This window comes from Girardinichthys multiradiatus, chromosome 24 (assembly GCF_021462225.1).
Source record: "Girardinichthys multiradiatus isolate DD_20200921_A chromosome 24, DD_fGirMul_XY1, whole genome shotgun sequence".
Taxonomy (NCBI): Eukaryota; Metazoa; Chordata; class Actinopteri; order Cyprinodontiformes; family Goodeidae; genus Girardinichthys; species Girardinichthys multiradiatus.
This window is the reverse complement of record NC_061816.1, coordinates 18,105,916-18,129,148: the sequence shown is the minus strand read 5'-3', so window position 1 is coordinate 18,129,148 and position 23,233 is coordinate 18,105,916. Positions and strand designations below refer to the sequence as shown.

Sequence of the window (23,233 nt, the reverse complement as noted above, 5' to 3'; positions counted from 1 at the left end):
CCATTGAGCTTTAATGAGTGTTAGCTTGTAGCGATAGCCCAGCTAGCATGTGGCATCATTCAGAAGATTGGCTTTTCCTGTCCGTCTGCCTCATGAGAAAAGTACCTTCAAACAACGGTTTTGTGTTTGCCGTGTCGACTAAAGAGGGTCGAATAATTTTTTTTAATCTGGCTGTAGTTGCCATATTGGTGAGTTTAAAACTTCCAGCAGCTCATTGTTTTGTTCGGGTGAGACTGCAGGAATAGGAGGGGCTTAGTCTATTATTGCAGTGCTGCTGATGATAAAGGTTAGGCAATTTGGGCAAATGTAAATGGGTCATATTGACAAATGAGAATCTTTGAATAATTCACTTTATTAGTATAGATTATATTTTATGCAATATTTGCATGTAAATCGTATCCTTCTATTAATTGAAGTAGCTACTCTTCTGTGTTTGGAATTATTGTTAGTCAAAATAAAATTAGGAAATTCTGGTGTAGTTTGTGTATTTTGTGCAGATTTGGGTGTGGCTCTCCGTAAGTAAGACATTAGGTTTGTCTGCTTTTTAATATTAGTTCCAATTCCATGTACATTCCAATTGACAAATCATATTGAGTTCGTATGTATGAGGTCTAAACTAAGTTTGTGCCGTAATGGTCTTGTTGGTTTTAGTAACGGGCGGAATCTAGGTAGGAAAAGATAGAGAGACAAAATGTCAACACATGGGTTCGAAATGGGGGTATGAACTGGTGAGGGGGGGAAACTGACCCGAAACTTTTCTGAATTTTTAAATGAGCAAAATACGATTTTTTTTACTGAAGAGAAATTATGTTTATTAATAGGCATTTAGAAGAAATGTTTTGGTGGCTTTGGCAGAACAACTGACCTCCCTATTTTTTAACACCTTGGGGACCTACCTGTGTGGATTACAAGGTTATTTAGACTGGACCTATAGTGGACATAAGGACATTTTGGAAGGACCTGTTGAAAACCACTCTTGGAGGTGATAGGTCAAATCTGAGGTTTTTTCCAGTTCATTGGCAACAGACTTGTTTTAGAAGCAGTATAAAATAAAAATGAAATGAGAGCAATGTGGTTGTTAATGATAAGAATGTAAAACGATGACATGCTGACTGGTCTTAATCCTCCACCTGAATTCGCAGTCATAAATTCAACCACATATACAGACACTAATGATATTTATACTTACTGGCTGATATCCTTATCATCCACCTGGGATCCATCAAGCCCTCGTGTTGCCCTCCACCACTCCAAACCTAAGCCTACATCTAAAATTAGAGTTTGTTGATGATCCCCAGCATTGTCCTGACTGAGCGACGGCTTTCATGTTGCCTGACGAGCCGACAGTGAAAACACTGTGAGATGTCTGCCAGGCCGAATGACTGACAGCAGAAGCAAAAGATCCAAGAGGTACAGAACTACTACCTAAATAAAGCACAAGTGCAGAGTAACTGCACTTTAAACAGATGCGAAGCTTACTTCTAAATCTCAGTGCTGTAGCTCCCTCATAGCAGGCGTCCTTGTTTACATGCTTCTGCTCATGTTGCAACAGAGTAACAGCATGAAACCATAGCTGGCATTGTGGCTAACAAACTACGGCCGTGTAAATCTAAATTAGTTTTTTCTATCATTTTATGAGCTATTTTTTTATCTCCATGTCCAGGATACATTTCTGAATAACCTTTTTTTTGCATTTGAATTTGACAGTTTGAAACAGATATGCCAAATGGATGTTTCTGTCTTGATTAATTTCCTGCCAGACTGGCTTGCTAAATGATTATGTCTTTTTTATATTTTCCTGGGGAAAAACAAAGATTTTTGGCTGTTAATTTTGGACATGATTCTCTTATAAGCTATTATGGGATACCAATTATAAATGTTTGGAAACTGAAAATTGACTTTATTGTGTATCGATGCGAGTGTACACAATAGCCTCTTTTCCACTGCTAGTAAAAAGCCCTAGGCTTTTGAAAACCCAGGCCGTGTTTTGATACAATTTTACACGTGTAATTTCATTTTCACGGGTAGAAGATCCTGCTCTGAGGTAGGACTTACTGTACCAGCAGCTGCAGTATTGGTGCAGCTAAGCGCACAAATGTTCATGAAGAATCAGCCTAATTTGAAATGTTTTTCTGAGTTTTCGGAGCAGCGGAGCTCCGCCTACAGGCTGGTCTGGCCCCTAAGCTAAGCTAAGCTAACTGGGCGGCTGGACTGGGACTATCCTACTAACCGCTGCCAGATCTCAGCCCGGCACTCTGGGATTTCGGGCTACCTTACATCTGTTGGTGGCGGCTGAACATGAATATTAAGCGTTTAGTAGGTGTGTGGTGAATAACTGTAAGTACCACAATATAAAACTGAATATTTTTTTCCGGATATTTTTTACATTTTAAGTTATTGTGGCATTAATTAAACTATTTCTCTAGTTCTGTAAGTAACATATTTAATGCAGTGCTGATTATCAGAGCACTTTGAATTTTTCTTGTATATAAAAAACATAAATTTCTTTAAGATTTGTTTTCCCTGTAAACCTAATTTAGTGGAGTATGAACTCTTTATTATTTTTTATTTTTCATAGTTTTATGCAGACAGCTCTACAGGAGGAGAGACCACAGTTCCAGATTTGGATGCAGTTTCCCAGGAGCTCTGATTCTCTTCACGTCATGTCTTCAGTTGTTACTTTGTTGGATAAAAAAAAACTATGAGATTGTCATTTTCGTTCATCCTGAGGGATAAATTAAGTCTGGCAAACTGAAAATGAAATAGCCAGGGACTGTTTCTCAACTAGTTAAAATACTGGGGAAAAGCAGCTTTAGTTTTTAGTTTAGATCAGTTTCACTGTAAGAACAGTGGGTATTTCTCCTCGTTAAACATGCAAATCTTAGTCAGTCTTTGATTTTCTGAGTTGTTCTGTAAAATCTGAATCTTAACATTTTAATTTATAGATCTGCACAACCCCTTTCATGAGATATTATTTGACACTGATTATTTTCTACTTTGGGAACAGCAGATCCATGTGCAATTTCAGTGGGATTACCAACAGAGTGCAGCTGCTTCTCTAATGGCTGGATATCCATGCTTTTCTCTCATCACTGTGCTGCAACAAGCACGTTATGGGGTAGGCATCTGGAATACAGTATCTTTGAGGTTAAATGGTCAGGATCCGAGAATAAATATTACAGAACATATGAACGTGAAACTAGTTGCTTATAGAAGTCTCGCCATATATAAAGAAAAGCCAAAAGGAAATAGACCGTACACAGGGAGGAGGACCTGTATTGATGCTGTTTGCTTTAGGTCAATGTGTCTAAGTCAGTATTTTTTATGTTTTCTGTCCTATTGGGCTTTTACACCAGAGGCATTCCATTGAATACCCTCCCGTTGTGTTAGTTGTAATGCTTTTCAATCTGAGGAGCTGTCTTTGAAATGGGTTCAAATAACTCTTGATGTCAGGCATAGAGGGATTTTTGAGTGAACAAAGATTTCACCTCGAGAGGTACTCATAATTCATGTTGCTGCGATATTTGGAAATCATTTGCCACATTGAAACCACTCAAGGTTGAGCAGCTTGTGTAAGCAGTTTTTAATCAATACGAATGCCACCCATTTGGCTGTAGAGCTGGACTAGGTTCATTGAGTGTTTTATAGTTTTGAAAATTGGCATTATTTAAAGAAATAATTATTATTGTAGTAGTACCATATACAGCCAGGTTTTGACTATAACCATATGGGGCATCCATGGTAATGCTTTTATGGCTATTTAGGTTGGCCAGTTCATGTCTTTATTTGCAAAGGGCAGCCATATTGAATTTTTTGGTTGGTGTTGGAATTGTTCCTTGAACTTTACAAACTAAAAAGCCAAGATTTGCAGGGGTTTTCTTTTTGAGTCTTTAAATTGAAAAATGGAAAATCTGTGCCTTTGGACTTTCAGTGGTGGAACATACACTGCTCAAAAAAAATAAAGGAAACACTCAAATAACGCATCCTAGATCTGAATGAATGAAATATGCTCATTGAATACTTTGTTCTGTATAAAGTTGAATGTGCTGACAACAAAATCACACAAAAAATCATGAATGGAAATCAAATGTATTAACCAATGGAGGCCTGGATTTGGAGTCACACACAAAATTAAAGTGGAAAAACACACTAAAGGCTGATCAAACTTTGATGTAATGTCCTTAAAACAAGTCAAAATGAGGCTCAGTATTGTGTGTGACCTCCACGTGTCTGTATGACCTCCCTACAATGCCTGGGGATGCTCCTGATGAGACGGCGGATGGTCTCCTGAGGGATCTCCTCCCAGACCTGGACTAAAGCATCGGCCAACTCCTGGACAGTCTGTGGTGCGACGTGACGTTGGTGGATGGAGCGAGACATGATATCCCAGATGTGCTCAATCAGATTCAGGTCTGGGGAACGGGCGGGCCAGTCCATAGCTTCAATGTCTTCATCTTGCAGGAACTGCTGACACACTCCAGCCACATGAGGTCTAGCATTGTCCTGCATTAGGAGGAACCCAGGGCCAACCCCACCAGCATATGGTCTCACAAGGGGTCTGAGGATCTCATCTCGGTACCTAATGGCAGTCAGGCTACCTCTGGCGAGCACATGGAGGGCCGTGCAGCCCTCCAAAGAAATGCCACCCCACACCATTACTGACCCACTGCCAAACCGGTCATGATGAAGGATGTTGCAGGCAGCAGATATCTCTCCACGGTGTCTCCAGACTTTGTCACGTCTGTCACATGTGGTCAGTGTGAACCTGCTTTTATCTGTGAAGAGCACAGGGCGCCAGTGGCAAATTTGTCAATCCTGGTGTTCTCAGGCAAATGCCAAGCGTCCTGCACGGTGTTGGGCTGTGAGCACAACTCCCATTTGTGGACGTCGGGCCCTCATACCATCCTCATGGAGTCTGTTTCTAACCGTTTGTGCAGACACATGCACATTTGTGGCCTGCTGGAGGTCATTTTGCAGGGCCCTGGCAGTGCTCCTCCTGTTCCTCCTTGCACAAAGGCGGAGGTAGCGGTCCTGCTGCTGGGATGTTGCCCTCCTACGGCCTCCTCCACGTCTCCTGGTGTACTGACCTGTCTCCTGGTAGCGCCTCCAGGCTCTGGACACTACGCTGACAGACACAGCAAACCTTCTTGCCACAGCTCGCATTGATGTGCCATCCTGGATGAGCTGCACTACCTGAGCCACTTGTGTGGGTTGTAGAGTCCGTCTCATGCTACCACGAGTGTGAAAGCACCACCAACATTCAAAAGTGACCAAAACATCAGCCAGAAAGCATAGGTACTGAGAAGTGGTCTGTGGTCCCCACCTACAGAACCACTCCTTTATTGAGTGTGTCTTGCTAATTGCCAAAGATTTCCCCATGTTGTCTATTTCATTTGCACAACAGCATGTGAAATTGATTGTCAATCAGTGTTGCTTCCTAAGTGGACAGTTGGATTTCACCAAAGTTTGATTTACTTGGAGTTATACTGCGTTGTTTAAGTGTTCCCTTTATTTTTTGAGCAATGTATTTGTCTTCAGTCATTGACTTTATTCAGTGAATAACAAAGATAAATGGTGGCAGCATCGCCTCCTACCTGCAGATAAATCAGTTGCTAGCATGACTGTCCTGATTTCCAACAGAAGAAGTGCCCCTTTAGGTTGTAGTTATTATAAGAAAACAAGCCTTTCTTAGTCAAAACAATACTTGATGACAAAAGCAACTTGATACCTCAAGATAATGTTCTGAAAATACATTTCTAAGAAAGTCCTTTCCTGTGTTGTGTAGCTAACATATTCTACATGGAAAGGTGTGGTCAGCTGTGCTGCCTCTTGTCTTGAAAGAGTAGATTATAGATTGCTACTGTTTCCATCAATATTCAAAGAGAATATTTTTTCAGTTTGTGCAGTTCTTCTTTAGGTGAATTGTTAAATTTAAGCCAGTGAGATGTTAGACTGATGTAAAGGAGTGCTGTTTTTTATTGATCTAGGTTAGCCATGACTGGTAAGCAGAGTTTTTATTTCAATTTAATTTAAATCATAACAAAAATATAAAAAATATTTACCTCCAATCCACTGCAGCTTCAGTGTCTGACATTTCCACTATGTCTACCATTCATGTTCCAGCTAATTTTGCAATCAAATACATATAATTTGATTCTTCAGCTAAGAGTTCATATACCAGTCCTGCATCTTCATGATAACTATGGAACAGCACATTAGCCTACTGTAGCAAAGTAAAGGAAAAAACATTCAGATTGGTTCTTTGTACAATTTTAGAAACACCACCACCATCATATATTTGTCCTGTGAGTAAACATTTACAGTGATTTATACACAGAAACCATTTCTAGACAGGCATTAGGCGTTCCTATTGCTGTTGACAAGTCATAGTGCTTCGTTGCAAGAACAGGGAGTCCTGCTTATTGTGAACCAAATCATAGAGGAGTTACTTTGTGTTCTAAGCTGCTTTAAGTGTAGTTGGCTGTATTGTTTCCTCTACTTTTGAAAAAGAGTTTCAGGCAGGTTTTAGATTGTGGTAGGCTAACTGCTTCTTCTGTAATACCCCTACATACCCCTAAATGAAATCCAGCATAACCAAGTGACTTAATTCAAGTCCACTTGTTGAGATTTGCTGTTGAAGGAAAGTTATAAAAATGTTTAGTGTCCATTTTGCCTTAAGCTATGTAGGGGCAGAGCAAATGGGTAAATGAAGGCACTCTGGTTTGATGTCATCAAAATTCAACTTTTTGTACTACATAAAAAATGCACATTACCCTGAACAGAGTAATACATGCTGGTAGTGGCAGCATTAGGATGTGGGGACACACCTCGCTGCAGAGGTGAAGGAAACTACATACAGAAAAAGATTTAATTTTAGAGGCTAAAGAGACTTGAGACTAGGGCAGCGGTTGAAATCCTTTAGATCAAACAATACTCGTGTTAAAATAGCCTAGTCAAAGTCCAGACCTAAATCCAATTCATAATCTGTAGTGGGACTTGAAAGCAGATGTTCACAGATGTTCTCCATCCAAACTCACTGAGCTTGGCCTATTTTACAATGGCCAAGAATGTCAGTCTACATTTGTATAAAGCTGGTAAAGACCCATCAAAGACTCGCAGCTGTAATTTAGGCAAAACCTGGTTCTGCAAAGTATTGACTCAGTAGCACTGACACTACTGCACCATATGTTGATCTATCCCATAAAATACATTGAAGTTTGTGTCTGTAATGTCGTGAAAGGGTATGAATACTTTTACTAGGCAGTGCGTATATATGCTCGGTGATGATATCTAACCGTGCTAACAGTAAGAGATTTCAAATACCAAATGCCTTCCTGTTTTCCCATCTATAAATGAGAGCTGTACTGAGTATGTTTTTGTAGCTCATGGAGTGGAACGTCTATGTCTATAAAACTACCATGACATAATGTTAAAGGAATGTAGGGTACCTCTAGGCCTGGCACTAAAAAAAGCAAGCCCACCTCCACTTACCCTCTCCCAGAAGTCCATCCTTTTTTTTTTTTTTTTTTAAGAAGGGGGCCTTCTAAAATAAAGTCAGCTGTCACCAGACGCCTGGGCCCCACTGAGCTGCACTGTTGGAGCTGGTCTCCAATCCACACTTTCCTTCTTCAGGACATTGTTTTTGGGTTTGGATAAAAGGTGTTAACTAAACCCCATTTCTTTTTCTGTACAACTCAAGGCTCTATTCTTTTCCATTGGATTCTATAGCTATTTTACCCCAAGAACATCTAGAAGGTGAGTGATTTGTGCAGCTTATAAATTTAAGGTTGACTCTGTGGTTGATACCTCAGTGAATGAAGAATCTGATCTATTTCTCCTGTTCCAAATGCCTCAAATTTGATGTAAAAAAAATGGTTTAAACTACGGGGGCTATATTTTTTAGCTCATTTCTGTGATTCCACAAGGATTTGTGCATTATCATAAAAAATGCATGGGCCTTTTCCTGCTTCCTTCCATCAGATATCCCCAGCAGCAGTCTGATCTGGAATATTCTGAAAGCAGAGCTAATCGGAGACAAAGTGCTAAGCCTGGCATAAGGAAGTCCTCGAGGACAATTCACTCTCCTTGTAAAGAAGTTATTTTGATAGGTTTGACAGCTTAATTATTGTGCCTGTTTTACTTTGCCGGTGAAAAAGAAATCACCCTCCCTGGGTTGACATTTCAATTAATGTGGTTCTCTCTGCTTTCTTGTCAAACCCTTACCAGACAAAAGGTTTGGCCAGTAAGTACGGAAAAGGAAATTGTGTGGCTGAAGGCTTTTATTCTGAGGACAGGGTATACAAGGGGGGTAACACCTATGTGATTTGTGTACACAGACCTTCTTTGTGCTGCCAAGCCTTGCTGCCTCTCAGGCCCTTAAACACTGAAATAACTATCACGTTACAGGTCTCTCAGCATGGTGGATCCCTTCTTTCACTTTTCACCTTTCCACCCTTTACCTTTTGCCTCAGCACTACACATTCGAGAGTGGAACAACTCAGAACCGGCCCCATTAGAGAAGGCATCGACAAGGAAGCGCGGCCTAGAGGTCAATGGGCTCGATATAGCCACTGAGTCGTTTACGCTGTCAGCAGCACGGCCTCCCTTGTTGACTTATCATGGCCTTTCCCACTTCCATTACCTTTCAGCCAGTGTTATTAGTTTTGTTGTTGTGGTTGCTCGGAAGAGATATAAATCTAAGAGAACAGCCACTCACCCTGATTCTATATACTCCTGAAAGCAGGTGAATTTACACTATAAAAGCAAAATTTGGAGGAACAGAAAATATTTGCCATTCAAATTTATTTCAATAGAGGCTATGTAGAGAATGAATATAGCAACTGAATTAAAGGTTAGCTGCCACAAGGCTTGAAGCTGAGAAAGCATTTGTGTGGGAGCTAGAATTTAAGTTGGTATCCAGCTTTAGCTACTTTAACAACAGCACTAATGTTCAAGCAAGCTGTGCTTCCTAACCCTGAACCAGTCATTGCCAATGAATGGCACATCTTACAGTGCTTTGAACAAGCATCTGGGCCTTTAGCTCAGCAATGGCAGCAACAGCTACCATTAAGCATTTGGAATATTTGGCAATGAGTCTTTTATATCAATGTGGATGAATTTTTGCTCTGGCTTGTTTGCAATATAGTTTTAGTTCAGCCACATTGAAGTGCTTTCAAGCTTTAACAACCTGTTTAGGATCTTGCCACAACACTTAAGCTGACTTTAGTCTTGACTTTGACTAAGCCACTCTAAAAGCCTTCATTTTGTTAATTAGAGTCATTAAGTGGTTTACTTGCTGGTCTACTTTGGATCATTGTCCTGCTGGAGAACACCAAGAACACAACAAGGGTCTAGGCCCTGAAGCAGCAAAGGACCCTCATCACACTACCATCTGTATGATGTCCTCTTTTTGAAATAACCTAAAGGTAGTAAGGTCTGCAGGACTTCAGACGTTGTTCTGAGTTCTTTTGTGACCTCCTGGATGAGTCATTGAGTGCGCTCTTGGAGTTATTTTAGCATGTCTCTGCAAATCCTGGTAAGGTTCCCCACTGGTCTATGCTTTCTCTGTAGATAATGGCTCTCACTGTGGCTCACTGGAGTCCCAAAGTCTTAGAATTGACCTTTCTTACTCTTAGATGTCAGTAACTGTTTCTAATTTACTCTTGGGTTTCCTTCGATTGAACAAAAAACAACTTAATTACAGCATATTATGATTTACCAAGACAAGCAATGACTTTTTCACATAAATTAAGTCCAGGCTGGTTGGGATACCCTTTTTCTCTTAATGAATTAAATCCTTAATAAAATAGCATTTTGCATTTACTAAAAAAAAGCAAAAACAGAAAAAATGTTTTTTACAATTTCACATAAGTTTTTAACTATTTTCATATTGTTTCATCCCTTAATCAAAACCCATTTTTAATTTGTTTTATTTTAACCAGATTAGCAAAATCATCTTAATGATTAGGTAGTATTTGACTAACTTAGCTGACTTTAAAAAGTTGGCTTGAGAGTTCTACTTTCAGCTGTTAAATCATTTTTACTCAGAAGTATTGATTAAACTATTTAAATTGTTACACCAATTTAATAAGTTACATTCCAAAAGTTTTGTCAGTGTACGTTCTCCGAGAAAAGAAAGAAATTAATCAGATTTAAAGAGTAAACCCGGAAGAAACTGTCCTGTATCATCACCAGACTGGACCCAGAAACTTTGCCCTTATTATCCTGAGGTACATTAAGCAAAAGACAGCTTTTGAATGCTAATATTATGGGTAATTAAGCATGAGCTGGTGCCAGAACTAATTAGTCCTCGCGCTGTACATGGTGAAGACCTTATAATATTTGAATAAGATGAAGTGGTTTAATTTAGTGTTGACTTCCTTTAACCGTCTTAGCTACATATGTCCAACACACACTTCCTCTTCATGAAGCTCCCTGTTACGGGGCAACATGACGCTGCAGACAGAGCCGGTTTATAAAAAGGCTGGGTTTATTTTTCTCCTCCAGTCAACCTCCTCCCCCAAAAGCCTGCTTACCTCAGCTCTGTGGTATGGCAGCTCTGCATATGACTTAACATTCTGAAAAGCCAGAGATATCCAAAGGACTGTTGTCATTGCACGCAGAGTTTTAAGTCTTCATGTAGTTGACCCATGTCTGACAGCTCCAGACCATGACATGAACATTTATCTGAAGTGATAAATGAGGGAATCATCCTTGTGTTTCTGTCATCAAGCCATTATTAGGATATGCCACAGCCTCAGGTGTAGGATTTCTGACTCATTCCCCCCCACTGGGTCATTGCTTTCATTAATGCTGAAAGACTAAAAATGGTGTGATGAGATGTTTTTAACACATGACATCTGAGTAAAAGCCCAGTAACTCTCTGGCAGCAGGAAGTTTCTTAATGTCTCTTTGGAAAATACAGCACCTTGCAAAGATTTTCATACCTCTTCAACGTTTTCACATTTTGTCATTCTACAAACACTTACTTTAACAAAACTAAGGACCTTCATTGTTATTATTTAATCTTGGTATGAACAGCTGTTTTAAGACGCTTCTGAGGTTTGTTGGAGAACAGGGGTGAACATCATGAAGGCCAAATAACTTAAAATTTAAGGAAATTCATAAGTCCCATCTAAAGTTTGCCACAAGCCTTGTGGGGAACACAATACACAAGTGGGAGAGTAAGTTCTGGTCAGATGAGATTAACATTACACTTTCTATATGCAGAACACCATGAGTGGGAAATGAATAACACTGCACACGAACATGATGAATAAATGGCAACATGATGCTGTGGTGATGTCTTATTGTAGCAGTGACAGGGAAGCTGGTTAGAGCTGATTGGAAGATGAATGGAGCTAAATACAGAGCAAACCGAAGAAAAACTGTTGGTGGCTGCAAAACAGGTTTTCTTTCAGCCTCTAGCAGGACAACAGCCCTAATACAATACATCCAGACCTACAATGGAAGGAATAGGGATCAAAGAATAATTATGTATTTGAATGGCCCAGTCAAAGTCCAGATTTAAATCCAATTAAGATTCAGCAGCAACATATGAATGCTGATGTTCACAGATGATGTCCTTTCAATCTAACTTTGCTTAAAGCAAAATGGACAGGAATATTTGTCAGAGTTCTGGGAGTTTTTCTGTTCACCTGTTTTTGCCTGCTACTAACCCCATCCAACCTCTAGATGGCACCAGATGCACGGTAGGAGCTGAGTCCACAGGTGTTCTCCATCAGCCTCATCAGGAGAGGAGCATAAGAACCCAACGCTGCCAACACTCCAGGGCCTGAGTGTTAACCTGCAGTGGTAACTCTAGCTGGCCAAGACAAATCTCTTTGTGATTATTCTGAGCCCTTACCTTCTCGTGTCCTACTTCCCAAGTTACCTCCAGTCCCGAGCTGCTGTATCCAGTCTGCTTATGCTGAAAACCCAGATCCACTCTTTGCAAGAGAACTTCACGGATTATCTTCTCAGTTGGCTGCATTCCGGTTACAAGGCTCCTCAGACTTCCTGCGAACGAACCTGGCGCACCCTACACCATGCTCCCCTCCAAGATCACCCACCTGGTGCCACCTCCACCTCAAGTGCAAGTAAGACAGGATTACCTGGACCATTCACTTACCTGACACACTCCCGGAGTTTCCATCTATCTTTCTGTGCTTACCATCTCGTCCAAATCCACCAGGGGGACGAATGGAAAACAGCTTTTAAGACAGCTTTTAAGACCCCTTTTAGGACCCCCTTGGAGTATCTTGTTATGCTTTTGGCCTTTGTAACGCCCCAGCCGTATTTCAGGCCCTAGTGAATGATGTCCCGAGGGACTTCATCAATCGTTTCGTCTTTGTGTATCTAGATGACATCCTCATTTACTCCAAGAACCTCTCAGAGCATCAACAACACGTCCACCTGGTCCTTCAACGCATCCTAGAGAACCGATTATATGTAAAAGCTGAAAAATGTGAGTTTCACAAGACCTCTGTTACATTCCTCAGATTCATCCTAGAGGGTGGGCAGGTTCAACTGTTTTTGGGTTTTGCCAATTTTTATAGGAGATTCATCAGAAACTACAGTCAAACTGCAGCCCCATTAACCACTCTAACTTCCACTAAACACCCTTTTGAGTGGACTCCACAGGCAGATGCTGCTTTTCACAGACTCAAGGACAGTTTCTCTCAAGCCCCCATTGTCACTCACCCAAACCCTTTAAAACAATTCACCCTAGAAGAAGATGCGTCCGACAATGGAGCAGGAGCTGTGCTGTCCCAAGCTTCTGATTCTGACGGCAAACTTCACCAGTGTGCCTTTTTCTCCCGCAGATTCAAACCAGCAGAGAGAAATTACGATGTGGGAGACCGCGAACTTCTGGCAATAAAACTGGCCCTGGAAGAGTGGCGACATTGGCTGGAGGGTGCTGAACAACCAGTTATGGTATGGACAGATCATAAAAACCTAGCCTACCTTCAAGCAACCAGACGCATTAACCCTCGCCAGTCTCGTTGGTCCCTTTTCTTTTCCCGTTTTAACCTCTTGATCTCATACAGACCTGGTTCCAAGAATATCAAACCGACGCCCTCTCTCGTCAGTTCTCCCCGGACAACTCTGACGAGGAACCTGCTCCCATCCTTCCACCAAGTTGTGTTGTTGAAGCCCTCACATGGGATGTGGAGAACTTGGTATCCCTGGCCCTCAGGACTGAACCAGATCCCGGAACTGGAACCCCAAATCGGACTTACGTCCCATCAACCGTCTGGTCCCACCTGATCCACTGGTTCCATTCATCCAAGTTTTCGGCGCATCCTGGCTCTAGCCGAACCATTGCCCTCATCTCCAGAAGGTTTTGGCGGCCGTCCCTTCATAGAGACATTAAAGAGTATGTACAAGCCTGTACTATCTGTGCTAGAAACAAGTCCTCTAATCAACCACCAGCAGGACTATTGCAACCCCTTTGTATTCCTAAGCGACCCTGGTCACACATTCCCCTCGACTTTGTCACCGGACTTCCCACTTCTAAAGGTATGACCACCATACTCACTATTATCGACCGTTTCTCTAAGACCTGTCATCTTATCCCCCTGAGAAAACTACCCAGTTTATGAGGTCTGACGGATTGTGGACTCCTGTCGGCGGGGTCGCGGTTGGCAGTATCTCGTTGACTGGGAGGGCTACGGTCCCGAGGACCGCACCTGGGTGCCCCGGTCTTGTATCTGCGACCCATCCCTCATCTCTGACTACCTCTCCTCCCTTCCTTCCACTCCTTCTGGGCCGCCAGGCGGCAGCCGTTGAGGGGGGAGTACTGTCGGAGTTCTGGGAGTTTTTCTGTTCACCTGTTTTTGCCTGCTACTAACCCCATCCAACCTCTAGATGGCACCAGACGCACGGTAGGAGCTGAGTCCACAGGTGTTCTCCATCAGCCTCATCAGGAGAGGAGCATAAGAACCCAACGCTGCCAACACTCCAGTGTCTGAGTGTTAATCTGCAGTGGTAACTCTAGCTGGCCAAGACAAATCTCTTTGTGATTATTCTAAGTACTTACCTTCTCGTGTCCTCCTTCCCAGGTTACCACCAGTCCCGAGCTACTGTATCCAGTCTGGTTATGCAGAAAACCCAGATCCTCTTTGCAAGAGAACTTCACGGATTATCTTCTCAGTTGGCTGCATTCCGGTTACAAGGCTCCTCAGACTTCCTGCGAACGAACCTGGCTCACGCTACACCGTGCTCTCCTCCAAGATCACTCACCTGGTGTCACCTCAACCTCAAGTGCAAGTAAGACAGGATAACCTGGACCATTCACTTACCTGACACACTCCCGGAGTTTCCATCTATCTTTCTCCCCCCTTGGCAGATCTCCAAGTCACCACCTGTAAGCAATATATATCAAGATCAACAACCCAGAATTATTTCGGCTACTTACCATTGATCTTTTCTCCATAAAGCGGCGAGTTCCTTGTTCTCCAGCATTCAAAATATTTCATAATAAACTTGTTAAACCTTTCCTGTTTCCTGAGTGTATTTCTGCATGTGGGTCAAAGCAGCTAGAAACACGATGACAATTTTAGTCTCCAAATGTACAAAACTAGTAGAGACATACCCCAAAGTGTTGACTCAGAAACCTAATTACATATAAAAACCAGAGGTTTGAGAGTTTTATTATCTATAAACCTTGGTGTCAGAAGTTGAACTTTGAACATTTGTAGTTTATCACATGATCCTTCAATGACAAAATACTGCAAAAAATAACATTAGACAAATTTAATGTAGGGGATATATGAAACAGTCACTAATCTACATATGATCAGAGATTTGATTCGTCATCAACCACTGTATATTTTAGCTGTTTCAGTATTCCAAGTATCCAACTGTATAAGAGAAAGCTAGAGGCAAGGGATCTTAACTATTACAGTTATGCTGTTTTGTATGTTTGTTTATTTTTGCATGTAAATGCACAAACGTGTCAGCTGCATATATCTAACAAGAAACATGAGTTGGATAAAATTAAGAGAAATCATTAATGTGTAAACTAAAAAGCAGGGGACCCAGTTTTGAACCTTGAGGTGAACCAACATTAGCAAGAACCTTTTCAGAAAATGTACAATCTATGCATACACACTGGTTTCTAATACACTAATACTCTAATACAATTTTGTCAGTTTTATTACATCAGCTGAGAAATAAATTGTTGATAGTATTTCAGTCATATTATAAAAGTGTTATTTGTTCATAAATTAACTTTTTCAAAATGTTTGATAGAACTAGCAGAATTCTGATGGGTATATAATTACCAATTACTCTTGATCTTTATTCATTAAGACAAAAAGAATAAATCTGTGTAAACCCCTATAAAATACACTCACTGACAATAACATGAAGCACACAGAAGGAATGGTCCCCTGTCTGCTGAAAATAGCATCCCACTGCATGACACCATGTTTTGCAGTGGGGATGGTATATTCAGGGTAGATCAATATTTCAGTTTTGGTAAAATCCGAACAGAGCGACCTTTTCCACATTGTTTATTCTTTTTTTTTTAGCTATCTACTACAAAAGCAACGGAAGATCTGCTTTTTATGATCTTTATGCTTTATGGATGTTGCTGCCTCCAAGAAGTAAAGCCCGCTTTTCCAACCAGAAAACATACTTTAAAAAAACATGTAAAAACTCAAAACAAAATGAGGAGGAGTATTTTAGTGAGCCAAAAGGTTACAGGGTGAGTACATGGAGAAGACAAATCTTTTTTATTTAGGCTCCTTTTTCATCCCAGGGAGCTGCTGCTCAGAGCAAGATAACGTGCCCAGAGCTAAAAGGTTCAGTGTGGGTGGAGGTTGAGCCTTAACAGAGCCTTCTCTGATGCCTAATGATGCTTTGTTGCTCAAAAAAGTCAAATGTAGAATCAACGCCTTTGTCTAATTGGCTCTCCGCAGGGATGTTCTGAGCCATAAAAAGAAAAAAGAAACATGGACTGTTTTTTTCTGATAAGTTTTTGTCGATATCTCTGTGTTTGTACAATAGGCAGCTTTGAAAGTTTGAAGATGTATTCATCAAATTCAAGCTCGGGGTTTTAAACACAAGGCAAAAACTTTTTTTTCTTTTTTGCATGAAGCTTTAAAAATCTCTGAATACGTGTATAATGATTTAGTAAGGTTACTGCTCTTTTTTTATATAGAAAACGACAATTCCATTGATTCAGCATGTTGTAGTTTGTGAAAAAAGGCCTTTTATTAAAAAAACTGTCCCCAGTGACCAATTATTAAATGGCAAGCTCCTTTAAAGCTCTCCCTGATAAGCCATAAGAGTAATGAGTAGGTAGCAAATATCAGCAAATCCCTTAAGGAGACATATCCAGCGGTCATGTTAAGTCTAACTTCCTTCTGATTGCCCTATGAAGAGCATAACATTTTTCAAAATACATTTTTAAATGTTTTCTATGTTTGTGTGCGTGTAGCCGCAAGTAATTCTGGATCCGGAGGTTCCAAGGAGAGTGCAGAGAACCAGGAGGCCGAGCCGGTGTCTGTGAAAGAGCGGCTGGCGATGTACCAGGCTGCTGTGTCCAACAAGGAAAGCAGCAACTCTTCCTCTGCAGCGGTAAGACGATAACTTCCACTTCAGTGTAACTGAAGATGGAGGTGCGGATGTACAGAGCAGCCAAGCAGGCGGCAGATAGGGTTGCTTTGTGTTTGTCATAAGACTTAGCACATGACTGGAAACGCAGTTTCCCATCCCACTGGAAATTCCTTGTTAACTAAAGGTATATTAAAAAAGAAAGAAGAGTGGAATGAGTGGCAGGTATTTCTGTTCATGCCTATTTATAATAAAATTCATAATAAAAATAAATAAAATTCAGAGCAACTTTGGAAATCACCCAATTAACAAATATGTGCAGTTTATTGCCTATTTCCAGTTTGTAATAAATGAACTCTTTGGCCTACATCCAAAACGATATGTATGCTGGAGAACTAACACTAAACATAACCTGGTCTGAGTCTGGTCAGAGTTGATGGGAATAATGATGGAGCTAAATCTCAGCCAACATGTGTATGTGAGCTCCATAATAAATACGCCTCAACTCACAACAATTTCTACCCAGAGCTGTCATGCATCCAACCCACATAGCACCTTAATATGGGCCCATTTTGAAATCTGTGGAAAATATAAAACAGGACTCATTTTTCAGCCCGTTTCATACGCCCCATATTTACATGTTTACAGTGAGAAGAACCTCCACAGTCCCTCTAGAACAGCTGCATTTTTACAAAATCCTACTAATGGTTATCATACTATTATTCACGTATTTGTTTTTTCTATCACAAAAAAATACCAATAAAATGTTAAAATTTAGTGGTTGTAACTTGAGAAAATTTGGAAATTTGAGTACTTTTTAAAAGCCATATAATTGCCTGGTTGGAAGGTGAAACTCCCCAACATTTTAATGTCTGTCACAGTTTGGAGCTTTGAGTTGTTTAATGTGACAGATATTCTTTCTTAATTGGGCTGTCTTGTGAGTAGCTGTTAGCTTGACTCCCCCATGAGAATTTCTCTGTGATTTTACTTTGACAGCTATCTCCTCCCGACATGCTGCTAACTGCTCAGAAGTACTCCACAACAAAGCACTTTTAAAAATCTGAACTGTCCCCTTAATGGCATGGGGGATTTAAAAAAATTCTTTCTAGCTGCAATTTAATCTTAATGAAAGAAAATGCCTGCTCAATATCTCACACAACAAATATTGATCCAGCAGCCCAAAAAATAATGAAGCATTGTTAAAACATAAGATAGTTTTTTATCCTTTTTTGATTGTTGTACACAATTTCATTGGTGCTCACCAAAACAAATAAATAATGTGTAGTAAGATGCGTTCTCGAAAGAAGAGAGGTTTGTGATTGCTATGCATATATTTTGCCAACCCAACTCACTTTTCTGCTTTCTTAAAAAAACCCAATGGTTAAGAGTTAGAAGTTGCAAGTATGAGTTGATTCATCGCCTTACATGGAATCCACTCTAAATAAGGAATCTCTGATTTTTGGGAGGAAGTGGGGTAGCTGATATGTTTGAGTTTTCTGGGGAGACTAGGCTGTTAACTAAGTGACCGGTGCAAAAATCCTTGGATTTAACTTGAGACATTTGATATATCTTGTTAAACCTTATGTGTCTGATAGAAATAATATTTATAAAAAGCCAAAGGCACAGACTGGCACTTTGACTAGGCCATTCTAACATATGAATATGCATGGTGCAAAATCATTCCATTGTAGCTCTGGCTGTATATTTAGCGTTCTGCTGGAAGGTGAACCTTCTAGTGTCAAGTCTTACATGTTCATGCAGTGGGGATGGTGTTTTCAGGATGACATGTGGAGTTAGCTCATGTCATTATGTACAAAAATGGGATTTCAGTAGATGTATTTTAACAATAAACAGTAAATCAGCAGCTAATGCTGTTAAATTGCTTTGTACTTTGACAAAGACCAGCTCTGCCTAGCCTGTGCACAAACCACTCCTCTGATATCCAGCCTTGTTCTTCCTGAGAATTTTAGTCTGTCAATTTTCTTCTTGGACAGAAATAGTTTCTTAGCCAAACTTAAAGTAAAAAAAGAGTTCAGCTCTCTGTCCATGCAATGGACATGCGCTGGTGAATACTTGATTCTGTAGCTTGCTCTTGGGTGCTTACATATGCTGAACACCAATTGTAAATTAGGAGGACTTTGCACAATATTTGTCCTCCAACTGAGCACAAAATTTGAAAATAAAATTATCGTCATTATTTATCACCAAGGATGAGACAATTATCCTCAGTGACTTTGTAGATCCTCCATGCACTTTAAACCCATAATAATTCAACACAAGAGCTGTCATGGTCATTAAAACAAGCCCATACGTTTTTTTTTAAATTAAGCATTAATTTGATGCTTTCTGCTTCTAAACTCTGCTTTCAAGCCACATCACCCACCCCTGAGACACTTAAATGTTTTAGCCTCATTGTTGCTATAAAGAACCAAGATTCAGTGAAGTCACTTAACCTCGTGTCTAACTGGTCAACAAATGTAGAAGGAAGGAAGCTTCTAGTTCCCCTTTAGAACATCCTGCATCTGTTGAGCAGATGGTGTTAATGTATCAGTGTTAAGCATTTATCTGGCCTCACTGGTATGTTTACAGGCGTCGACCTTCCACCCTGCTGGAGTCTGTGACCATGAGGCAGTTGCTATGTATCCTGGACTTGTAAACTGTAAAATAACCCTAAAGACCTGGTGATGGGGATTTTAGATGATCTGACGAAGCCAGTCAAACTTACCAGCAGACAGGCTTTTTTCTTTCAACTATACTGTCTTTAGTATTAGAATATGATAAATATATCATATTCTCCTTGACAGGTCCTAAAATTCTAAAACTAGAAAAAGACTGAATGAATTGAATGAAGATTGTTTAGATTTAGGTTTTTGGGCAAGTCGTCATCTTTTAACCAAGAATATGGACATATAGTCTAAAAGCTTCATCAACCTCTACAGCAACTTTTCTGTAACAGTGACCTTTAAATAGAAGAGTCAAAGTGGAGACATTTGGCCAAATTTTTCAGAAGTCTCAGATTTCTTTGAAAACAGAAGGTTTAAAGAAACTTTCTATAATCTATTCATGTCTCTGGTACAGAAATGTGGTTATGTGACTCCAACGAATAATATCGGGCAGCAGGAGGCTGCTCCGAGTTATTTTGGTTTGACGAGGGATTGCAATCATATTTCATAAGAGGTCACCTGCCCAAATGGAGATCTGAAATATTATCAGTTTAAATTCGGTGTTACATAAAATATTCAGAGAAAACATATAGGTAAATTCAATTTTATGTTAAATTTGATAGTTTCTGTGGTTATCTATCTCCATAAATAAGCAAAAATACATAAAATGGTAATGTGTGGGTACAGAAATGGGGCATGAAATGTGTGTTGTTTAATGATTAATGTGAGGGGACATGTTATTTAATCCTGATCAACTAATCAACCTACATTTCTCGTAACATAATGAATTGGATTTTTAAAATGTATTTATTAGCAAAAAACAAGGACAACAGCGAAAAAAATCTGATACTCTCACCCATAACCCCAATGTTTTTCCATTAGCAAAATAAACTACAAAAATGCATATCCTGCGCAAATAGATCTTATACGTACTCTGTGTAAAAAGACATAACAATCTGACATTAAGTCAGACTATACTTTCCCTGTTTTAGGTCAGTTAGGATTACAAAAAATTATTTTAATTTGCTAAATGCCTGAATAAGAGGTAACATATTTTTTTAGAGAATTTTTGTTTACCTTTCTTTAAATTCAGAAGTTTACTTACATTTGGTAGAAATGCCTTTTAAATATTTTATGTTCTTTTTCGCAAGCATCTGACAATAATTTGCTGGAACTTTGGCCCATTCCTCCTGACAGAACTGGTGTTACTGGGTCAGGTTTTATTGGCCGCCTTGCTCTCACACCTTTTCAGGCCTGACCACACATGTTCTATGTACTTAGTCACGGTAAGGCTGACAGTATGTGCACGACATCTGTGAAGCACTTTTTCCCTTCAGTAGTAAAATATTGATAGCATGACGCCCTGCTATAAAAAGTCCCTGCTCTACTGTAATGCACAAAAAACCCAAAACTATTATTTCTTTGTAAAAAAGGGGGGTGACATGTAGATGTCATAAAGACATGTAAATTCTGTATCAGTGCACACATATATTCACATAGAAGTAAGACATTTCATATTGTCTTATAGATATTGCACTTTCCCTAAAGCTATATGCAGAAGCCTACACATAAATCTTTTATTAGGGCTGTAATTGACTATACCAAAAGGAGAATATTATATCAGATAGAGTGCATTATTGCCCTAGTCTCCTAGGGAAAGGATTGCTTCTTCAATATCGAAGTCATCTTCAACTCTAATACCATTGCTACAAAAATATAATAAACTAAAATGAGGAGTTTTAAAGCTTTTAGTGCTGTCAATGAATAATATAAAGTTTTTCTTCAACGTCCCTTTGTTGAAGAAAATATATCAATAAAGTTAATCTATTAAAAGAGGGATCTGATTTAGGTTTGTTTTTGTTTCACTTTGTTAAATCAAGCCGTTGACATCCTATCATGATATACTCAAAGTAATGGTAAAAGAAGGTAAATATTTTATATCACAGCCTCTTTTAAAAGAAAACCATCAACAGTGGAGTAAAAAAAAATTATTTGCCCTCCTCACAGGTTTCCTCTGTGTGCTTTGTTGTCACACGCTCATGTTTCTGATCATCAGAGAAAGAAAACCAGAATAACTACAAAAAGCAGTTTTAAACTGTTTATTTATTTATTTATTTATTTATTAAGGGGAAATGGTCTCCAAATCAACCTGGCCTTGTGTGCAAATGTAATCAGCCTGCTTAGCCACTCAGACCTGACTACTACCTGTCATGATATGACATCCTGGGACTTGGTTTGTGTTTTTGTGTTAACTGTGTTTAGGTTTATGTTTTCCTTTATTGTTTATTAGTTCCACCTATCCCCTCTGCCTCCCTGCCAGCTTGTCACACCTGTTCTTAGTTTCTGTGATTACCTGCCTTTGTTTTCTCCCTGTATATTAGTTGGTCTGTGTTCTTTGTTCCCCGCTGGTTTCCCCATCACTGTTTCTCGTCCCTACCCTTGTTGATGTTCAGTTTTGCAACGTTGGAGAACTGAGTACTCATGTAGGTTTTTGGCTCTGAACTCGGTTATGTACCTGCAGTGATTTTTGTGACGCTTTTGACGGTTTTGGAATGAAACCTCAAGATTAACTCATCATGCGGTTGCCAAGCTCTTTTCTGTACTTTGGTCCAATTCAAACACTTAACGTGATACTACCAGATCTCTAGAAATAACTAAAACAGAACCTGTCTGATCATCAACATCAAGTAGGCTAAAAGATCTCAAGAAATGACACATCGTGCCCCAATCTAAAGAAATTGAAGATGAGAAGCAAATACATTGACATTTATCAGTCCAGAGAGGGCCACAAAGCCATTTATAAGGCTTTGGGATTCCAGTGAACCACAGTGAGAGCCCCTATGGAGCCACAAATGGTGACCCTCCCCAGGAGTGGCCGGCCTACCAAAATGACTCCCAAGAGTGCATTGATGACTCATCTATCTGAAACACTGCATGCCTCACCTTCCTCAGTTAAGGTCTGTGTTCAACAATAAAAAACAATGACATCCCATGGGAGAATCTAAACCACTGTTAATCAAAAAGAACCCAAAAGCCCATCTCACATTTACCAAAATAAGATTGTGATGACCCTAGAGACCCTTTTGGCGTACAACTAATGCAGCACTTTAGAAAAAGAACATCATACAGTCAAACAAGGTGGTTGAATTGCTACAGTTGAACTCTAAATTCTGCTCAGTACCAGAAAATCCTAAAGGAGATTGTCCAGCCATCAGTTTGTGAGCTTAAGCTCAAGCACACTTGGGTTATGAGGCAGGGCAGTGATCCAAAGTACACCTTAAAATCCACCTCTAAATGAAAAACATTGAGATCAGGTTGCTTTGGAAAGCTTTTTTCCTTTAATAAGCAAAACATCATTTAAAAACTGCATTTTGGATTTATTCAGGTTATCTGGGTCTAATATGAAAATTTGATGACAAAGGTCTTTCAAAAAAAGTGGGAAAAATAAAAAAATCTTTAAGGAGGCAAATACTTTTTCTCAGCACTTTATTTCAAGGTATCTGAAACCAGTAGCTATGCCCACTGCTTCCTAAATTAAACTTGGAGGTTGGCTGTAATACTGTTTTTGGGGGTAATTCCTAGTATCTGTTTCTGCTACTAGGTGATGGATGAGTCTGAGGCCTGCTCACTGCCTGGTGGTCTGGCCACTGTGAAGAGGCAGTTTGAGGGCCATGAGTTCACCTCTTCATCCTCCCAATCCACCGTCACCCAGTTTCATGTTCAGAAGAGATCAGTCCAGGTGAGATATGAATGTCTTCTATCTCTGGGTGTGTATTTTAATAACTTGATCATTTCTGTAATGACAGATTTACTGAAGAGTTTTGTTGCAAGGAGATGATTGCATTCCATTTACCTATGAGAACTTGAAATTGCGAAATACACCCATCTTTCAGTTCTGCTTGCAGGTTGTGAGCATTGCTATGGCTATGACTTATTTATTGAAATTCAAAACAATCAGACGTGCAAACATTACTTCAACTTTCATTATTTGTTATACATGCAGCCAT

The 23,233-nt window shown here is 39.9% G+C and overlaps 1 protein-coding gene across 3 annotated transcripts in view; it reads left to right on the top strand.

Annotated features, from left to right (window-relative positions):
- Window positions 1–23,233, top strand: part of xirp2a (xin actin binding repeat containing 2a) — a 76,095-nt gene that overhangs the window by 33,754 nt on the left and 19,108 nt on the right. The window contains exons 3-5 of one of the 3 annotated variants that reach the window (XM_047355502.1): window positions 14,064–14,271; window positions 16,448–16,587; window positions 22,828–22,965. In XM_047355502.1, coding sequence (XP_047211458.1) covers window positions 14,064–14,271; window positions 16,448–16,587; window positions 22,828–22,965 — 486 coding nt within the window. Of the gene's footprint in view, window positions 1–7,563; window positions 7,756–14,063; window positions 14,272–16,447; window positions 16,588–22,827; window positions 22,966–23,233 lie in introns of those variants that run through there. The other 2 variants (XM_047355503.1, XM_047355501.1) reach the window with 2 other exon arrangements.